The sequence below is a fragment of the Limulus polyphemus genome, unplaced genomic scaffold (assembly GCF_000517525.1).
Source record: "Limulus polyphemus unplaced genomic scaffold, Limulus_polyphemus-2.1.2 Scaffold2525, whole genome shotgun sequence".
In the NCBI taxonomy this organism is placed as follows: domain Eukaryota; kingdom Metazoa; phylum Arthropoda; class Merostomata; order Xiphosura; family Limulidae; genus Limulus; species Limulus polyphemus.
In genome coordinates this window covers 10,056-18,779 of record NW_013668135.1, presented here as the reverse complement: position 1 = coordinate 18,779, position 8,724 = coordinate 10,056, and the positions used below count along the sequence as shown (strand labels likewise).

The following is an 8,724-nucleotide window of genomic DNA, read 5'->3' as shown; positions in this document are numbered from 1 at the left end:
TGGGGTTATACATGTTGCATCATATTATGGTGGGGTATACATGTTGCATCATATTATGGTGGGTTATACATGTTGCATCATATTATGGTGGGGTATACATGTTACATCATATTAAGTTACTTTATGTTTTTGCCTATTTCAAATTTCAACCTAAAGAACTACCAAAAACGTGTGTAAAATCACTCATTTTCTATATAAAATACATAGGAAACATCTGCAGTAGTGGGATTAATTCTAATCTTGATGGTATTGTTTTTACATTCTGTTTTAGTGTGACTCGTATAATGGTGAACCTGTATCCAACAAAGTCATTTACCATGTTTTCCTATGTCTACATTATTTCTATTGTTAAATCTAACAAAAGTACCTGTGTTTCTTGTATTTGTTTATATTCTACAATATAAGTGTTGTTAAATTTATGTACATTTATTATGTTTTTCTATGTCTACATTATTTTTATTGTTAAATCTAACCTGTATTTATTATATTTGTTTAAATTCTACAGTATAAGTGTCTTTAAACCTTATCGCAGGAGCTGATTTGCACTGTGTTAAATGTTTTTGCTCTGATAGATTGTTTATGCAGAATATTCATGATGAAACTTAGTTGAATGGATGGCAACTTCCTGTTGTAGAAACACAAGTGTAGACGACAAAAGTCTTCCACCTTTTGAAACGTTGTCCTCCTCACTTTTGTTTCTATAACAGGCAGTTGCCATCCATTCAACTAAGTTTCATCGTATTAAATGTTGCTTTTATTGTTGACATTAAAACCTTCTCATATGGTGTTTAATGTGTGCATTGCATCCATTTTTATATTTTATTTGTGGGAAAAAGCAAATTTTGAATTGATATGATTTATACTAGTAAACTTGATTTGAGAGTGTTTATACCTTTGGCACATGTCTTTTGAATTTATTATTTAAAGAAGTTTTGCATGGAATTCAACAATAGACAAACAAGTATTAACAGATTTAGCATTTAATAATATGGTAAAGGTTCTTGCTTAACCTTACTAAAAACACAGAGCACCATTCAGGTGTTCATATTCAAGTAAAAATAATAATAACACTTCAATTGCAACATATTTAACATAAAAATATTTTGAAATTTATATCTGTTATTGTATAAGATTTATTTAATGCAGTTTTTTTAGAAAAATGAAAACAAAATTTTCCAGCTATCATTTCTACATATCTCCTAGAAGTTTCCTAAACTTGTTATTTAAAGATACCAAGACCACCTTTCAGTCGTTACTACATATCAGTGTTCAGATTTAAGTAAAAATATTAATTCTATCTCAGTTACAAAAATATTTTTAAATTTATATCTATTATTTTAAAAGATTTTTTTAGTATCACTTGTAAAGAAAAATTAAAAACAAAATGTTCCAGCTATCATTTCTTTAGAGCTCCAAGTTGTTTTTCTTGTAAACAAAGAACTTACTAATTTGGTTTTAGAATTTTTCTCTCCCATCTTAAAACTTATATTTACATTTGTTAATAAACTGTCATCTGTCGAGAGTATATATCTATATTTTGTTTCTCATGTAATTTTCTGTCTCTTTCTCTGATTTTATTACCATAGGCTTTTAATCTGACCTTTTTATGATACACAGCATGGGATTTGAACAACAATTAATGAAGCTCAAGTTTGGAAGTAGCTACAAGCAAAGTTTAAATAGCAATGGATAGAGCACATTATGAACTATTTATGTTAATATAGATTGAATTAATTAGTTGAGAAGTAATTCATGGTTTTATGGGAAGGTATCAATAGAAGAACAAAGGAATCCAACGGGAAGTTTATAGATAGATATAGAAAGTTGTTGGAATTTCCTTAGTCATTCTTGAAAATATTTTCTTGTTAAAATATATTTATTTGAAAGCTATGGCAATTTTCTTCTTTGATAAGACATCAGGTAAGCTTAGTTAGGTTTGGAGAGTATGTTAGGCATTGTCAAAATATTCCATTGACTCAAATCCTTATTTATTGAATATTAATGTTTTGTATTCAAACAGTCAAGGAACTTATATTTATTGAAAATAAATTATATTTATTAGATATAAATTGATCTTGAACAAGAATATTGTTATTGAAAGTATTGTTACGTAGTTTGACCTGACAACATTTCAAAGGTCAGGTCTGGGGTCATCCATTAATCTTTGCCAGTTTCTGTAATACTTTTTATGACTTATAGCCACAAGTTGTAGCTACTGTAATTTGCCAATTACAGTAGTTAATAAATGTTTATGGATATCAGTCAAATTGAAACTGATTGGATATATAAAATAGAACCTTGTGATCATTATAAAAAAATTAAATCCTAAATAAAATATTTTTTAATGTTTGTTCAAAATAGTGTCTCAGTTTTAGAAATTTCACAACATAGAACTTATGTTAAAAGTAAATTGAATAACATGTATATGTATAATCCCAAAATATATGACATTTACTCACTTCTTCCCAAGTTTCATGCAATATGGTTAAGTATTTCTACTGTGACAAGGAGCAAAATCAAGGAATGTCAATGACATCCCTTTGGTTTGAAAAAAGGTTGAAATGAGTCACAAATAAAAAATATTTTACAGAAATTGGAAAGTTTAATTTGTCCTCACTATAATAAGGTTTAAATTCAGCACTTTCTACTAATAACAAAAGTTCTTGCTTCATTAAAGTTTTAATTTTTTTGACAACTAGAATAGCAATTGTGATAAAGATGTCCAGACTGATTTAACTACTGATAGTGATCATGGAAGAAATCGGGAGTTGATAACAATTGAAAAGGAACTCTTGAAGTTTCAAAATATAGAAAAGGATCTGAAAGAGAAAATCAAGAAATATCAGAAACGTTTGTTATCTTCTGAGAAAAAACATGAAGGTGAAATCAAGAAGCTGAAGGAAGAATTTTCAAAAGTTGTGGTTTGTCTGAAAAAAAAAGTGATAGAGCTTCAGTCTCAAAATGAAATAAAAATTGAGGCAAGAACTGAAGAAGTTAAAAAGCAACATTTTTCTGTTAGAGATGAAATACAGTATGAGTCTGAAAAGAAACAAATGATAAGAAAATTAGATGATAAGGAGTCACAAGTAAGTAAAAATTTATAAATATTTTAATATAACTTTATATTTAATTTACTTTTTTCTTGACAGATGTGCACTACTGGCTTGTGAGTACTCTGGCTAAAAAAGTTGTTTGTGTGTAAATACTACCAATATTTTATTTTGGCAACAATTTGCATCTAGAATTTATTTATGTTCTTTATAAATACATTAATAGTAAACTGCTATACTCTGGGAATTTAGTTTCTAAGGACGTTAGTTTGTGTCTTGTAATTTTTTATGCATCTAAACTGTTCTGTTGGCTTTTAACCAGAAACCCTGATAGTGAACTGAGCCCTTGAATTTCAAGGAGGTCACATTAGAATGTAGTGTTGGCAGCTGAGGAACTGAGATTAGAAACAGTAGTTCTCTGATGATTTGAATTTACTTGTGAAGAAGGAGGCCTCATTAGAATGTAATATTGGCAGCTGAGGAACTGAGATTAGAAACAGTAGTTCTGTGATGATTTGAATTTACTTGTAATGAAAGCTGTTCAGCTGTCCTTTAATTTGTTGCTGTAGCATCTTCTGCTAAATATTCTTGTATTTCTCTAGTTAGTAATCTCACCATTAACACAAAACATGTATATTGTAGCAGAGGTGATTTAAATTTTCCCTTTCCTTGTAGTTTAGATGATATACCATTTTTGTAATGAAGTCTGTGAATCATCTGTTAGCTATATTTTATTGAATATGTGCCATGCTGCAATGTGACATAACTTGCTGAGTTTTGTTCCAGTTTTGCTTTTAGTGACTTATTTGGAAAAATTATTTGCCCTTAGAACTCTTAAGTAATAATGTTTTCCAATAGCATTGCCAAGATCTTTGGAGGGAATCTTTTTAGTATTATAGCGTAAGAAAATGTCTATTTGTTTTGGGATATAAGATTCAAGTCTTTAGTAGAGTTACTTAAACAATATGTACAGGCTATGCTAGTTACCTTGTTACTTTGTGGTTTCAGACTGAACAGAGAAGGACTTTAGATCCTATTGCAGTGAAAGAAAAATGTTTAGAAGTGGTTCAGAAGATATTTGGTAAGTATGCATTTCAAATTAAACAAGATTCTGTACTAACTGGCCACTTTATTAGGATCCCACATACACATTGGAAAATACCAGGTATTTGTTTCTACAAAATAAACTGCTTCTTTAACTAATTGATAGTCATAAAGTATTTAACAGGAATGACATTGTTTCAGACTGATTCTTTATCTAATTGATATTTCTTTGTTTAAATGATAATGTGTTTAACAGGAGTGACATTGTTTCAAACAGTTTCATTGTCTACTTGATAGTCATAAAGTGTTTAACAAGAGTGATTATAGAAATAACATTATTAATGACACATGGTTATATTAGATGATATGTATGTTATTATCAACATCATATATTGGTGTTTAATGTAATATTTATGAGACACATATGATTATTATGCTTCTCTTGTAACGTTCCTGTTACATATATTATTGTTACAAAGTGTTTTTTCATAATACACATTATTATTTCAGATAGTATTTTTCTAATACACACACACATTTTTTATGTAAGTAGTGTTTTTTGTCATGATACACATTTTGTTATTATAAATAGTTTTTGTCAAACTGTTTTTGTAATATTAACTCATAATGGCATGCTTTTCTTTATTTTCTTTAGGTGAATTTAGTGATTATATTACTGAATCTAATCACCGTATGGCTGTAAGACTTCAAAGAACTCTCATGATTTATCATTATCACTTAATAAGTAAACTTGCTGCTACAGCTGGTCTCAACTCTCATGTGTCTGAACTACAGCCTTTTCCTGCACAACTTGCAAAAGTTTATGAAAGTACTTCAGAAATAAAAAATCTGTTACCTTCCACCAAATTTGTTGCATCTGTTAAAACAGTTGAATGTGGAAATGGACAGAAAAGTAAAGTGATGGTATGCAACTCTAGAGAGCCTGTTGATAAATCAGGAGCATCAGAGGCTAATACATCATACTCTTCACCTCCTCAGTACCATTCACCACAGAGCATTATACAAGAAGCAATCAAATCTCTTGATGATGATGGGAAGGGTACTAAGTACAAGAACTTTTTAAAGGGTATTCAGAAATAAAGTTCTAATTATATATTTGTAATATGTCTAGAAGATATTGTTTCTCTGGAATATGTTGTAAAACAGTTTTTAACTATTCAGCTCATAATGGTGGTAAGAAATTCATATTTTCATAAGAGACATTTTTAACGTAATTTAAAGTGCATTTATTAATTAACACATATTTAAGGACAAACATAATATACTTTCCTGTATGATAACATCTTGTGACATTAACATTGCCACCTAGAAATAATAGTGTCTATTTCACCTACCCTTAATACAAAAACTTTGCAATTATCATAAGTTAACATGTATAAATTGGTATATGTACATATCATTTGAGTAATTATTACTGTTTTATACATACAGACACATTTTCTGTGACTAATTCTTGCTGTTCTGTTGGTAGAGTACATTTTTTGTGTTCTATGTGTATAGAAATTTCTTGTGACTGATTCTTGCTTTTTTGCTGTTTTCTTGGTATAAGTACTAATTGATGTTGTTTAGGTACAGATTCTATTGGTTACTATTGCATTTAAACAAAAGACACTTGTTTTTAGTGTTTCAAAGCCTTAAAAGTGAGATTTTGATTAACTGATATGTGCAACAGTAAGTTGCATTTTGAACAACACATATTAATTTGTGTTATGGCTATGTTACATATAGAAGCTTACTTGTGTTTTCCTGTCCACATTGTATGGTATTAGGATATCGTATGTATAGTATATACAGTTATTATTGTTGTTTATCAGTTAAATTGAAGATCTGAAATTTCAAGCTAATGATTTGTACTTATAAAATAAAAAGCTTTTAAAAAACACAGAGCAAAATAATTTAACTCTGTGTATGAAGGAAAATATTTTAATTTATGGTGAATTATATGTGGAAACTGTCTTTCAAGGTGATTAATTATTTTTTATAAAGGTCTTCAGATGGAATGTATTTCCAGTTCACACATTATATTAAAACACTTTCCACTAATGAAAAATCCAGTATTTTACACACAAAGCTGAACCAAGCTGTTTTTGTTTGATTTTGAAAGGTTCTGTGTCTAGCTGGATTGTTGTTCCCAGTAGCTGTTTGTTTCATTAGAACCACAGCTTATATCTGTCTAGCATAATATTCACGTTTTCTGTTTTTGTTTGAGTTTAAAAGGTTCTGTGTGTAGCTAGGTTGTTGTTGCCTGGTAGCTGTTTGTTTCATTGGAACCACAGCTTATATCTGTGTAGCCTAATATTCAGGTTTTTGCTTTTAAATGTACATCCTCTTGACTTACAAATATTAATTTAAGAAACTCGTAACTATAATTGTATTATTATTTAATGTTACTTGTAATTAATGATGAGATGAAACATTTTAAAATGTTCCACCTCTTTTCGTTTTTTTCAACATTCAACTCAATCTCATCAGTATCTTGTTTTGCTTACATCTTCTTGAAACAAGCATTATTTGCTTTATAAAGTAACGTATATTTATGTATTCCTTAATGTGGTTCCTGACAAGCATTACATTTTCAATGAAACAAGGTACATTATTATTTTAAACTTTTCATTCATTTGCATGTGTTGAAAATAGTTATTTTCCACGCTTAAAAATTTAAATTTTAGTAAATAAATGTTGCAATCTTTTTTTAAAAATGTGTTTGTTCTGTTTTATTTCTCAGAACTTCATGAGCTAGAAGCAGTTTAGCTGCTGATTATAAACTAGTTAGTAGTTACTACATGGTAATAAGAAAATAACCAGTATCTAATTACTAATTAGACTTAGGTGATCATATAAGATACGAACCATCATTAATATTAGATTGCCACAACCTTATTTCAAGTGCTTTATACTGTCCAATATTTTTTTATGTTACAATTTTCTTATTTTCTGGATCTTTTCTGACAATTATACAGTTTATCTTAGAACTTAGATTATGTAAATTACATACGCCTTAGTTTGTCACTTCCACTTCAGTTTTTCATCTCTGTCAATCATTTAATCAAAAGTTATATAATCCTGGCAGACATACACTTCCATAGTTGTTGGAACTTGCTCAGTTCCACACCTTCTTTGATACTTTCTCTGGCTTCCAACTTCCTTTCCCATGTCCAAGTTGGCCAAAATTTATCTCTTCTATGGAAGTTATCATTTCTACCTATGTTGTTTCATTTCACTCGTATATTGTTTTTATGCCATTGAAATTGACCATCTCCTTATTCTGGCAGACATACACTTCCATAGTTGTTGGAACTTGCTCAATTCCACACCTTCTTTGATACTTTCTCTGGCTTCCAACTTCCTTTCCCATGTCCAAGTTGGCCAAAATTTATCTCTTCTATGGAAGTTATCATTTCTACCTATGTTGTTTCACTCATATATTGTTTCTATGTCATTGAAATTGACCATCTCCCTATTTGTCCACATCTACCACAGGTCTCCTTCAGGTTGACTCGTTCATCCTTACGACAAAATCGACTGATCTGTGTGATGCACCTACCTTGCTGACATACTCTCCAAGTTTAATTTATGTCTTTCAACATCTAATTCTGTCAACAATTGTTCTCACTGATGCCAGCCCCAGTGAACTTCACTGCCACACACACAAGCCAACTTCACCACATCATATAGTTGACCTTTTCCATCATTCATTCTTATTGATGGTACAAATCTCAGACGTATACCACTCTTATTAATAGATCTTTGTGTATGTATTGTCTCGTATTAGAATTTATGATGTTCAACTGGCTTTCCGATATTGTCATAGTACAGCTTTGTCTGAATGTAATTACATATGTCCATCTACAGAATCCCTCAGTCAAGTTCCTTCTCTACAGTTTTTGTTTTTTCCAAGATCATGGAGAACATGTACAAATCTGTTCTTTCTTTAATCTCATAAACCTCCCACTGATTCTACTTTCTATTGAGCAATCAGTCTTACAAATGTTCTCAGCAAAACCCTGAAATTTGTCTCATTGTGCACATTTCATCTATTTATCTCATTCCCAGGCCTCACTTCAACTAATCAAGCTTGATATTATTCAATTTTGAAAGAGGCTTTTACTCTCTTTTACATCATAGCTTAATATCTGAACTCAGACAACTCTCATTCTAATCGTAACATGTTTGCTTCATCACTTTCTGTCTTCAGAATTGTCGAGTTCCAGACTACTTGGATGATACTTCTTCCTGATTTCTCTTTTTTGGATGCTGACATCAACTGTGACTACACCTATAAAAGTTTAATATGGACCCTCTCAAAATTAGGATTAAAAAGAATCCCCAGCCCACAACTATTAGAGCTTCCAAAAGACCAGGATGCATTAACATTAAATATGCTAAGAAATAAAAGATAATCGGACCTCTTAGAAAAGTTATATTTCCTGCAAAAATGTGACATCTGCAAGAAACCTGTCAAAAAGAGGCACAGCATACATATATGTACAGTAACATTAGGAAGACCCTTGAGATTTAAAGTTAAAGAGGTTAGTCTCACATTGAGTAACATTATAAACTCCATAGATATTTAAACAGGTTAGTCTCACATTGAGTAACATTATAAACT

General features: G+C 30.1%; 1 protein-coding gene across 2 annotated transcripts in view; it reads left to right on the top strand.

Annotated features, from left to right (window-relative positions):
* The window catches only part of LOC106467196 (centrosomal protein of 152 kDa-like), a 68,839-nt gene extending 62,087 nt beyond the window's left edge, over window positions 1-6,752 (top strand). For both annotated transcript variants that reach the window (XM_022395324.1, XM_022395325.1), the window contains 3 exons: window positions 2,700-3,086; window positions 4,059-4,131; window positions 4,750-6,752. In XM_022395324.1, the coding sequence (XP_022251032.1) occupies window positions 2,700-3,086; window positions 4,059-4,131; window positions 4,750-5,195 (906 nt within the window). In that variant the 3' untranslated portion in view covers window positions 5,196-6,752. The remainder of the gene's footprint in view (window positions 1-2,699; window positions 3,087-4,058; window positions 4,132-4,749) is intronic.
* Window positions 6,753-8,724: the final 1,972 nt, after the last annotated feature.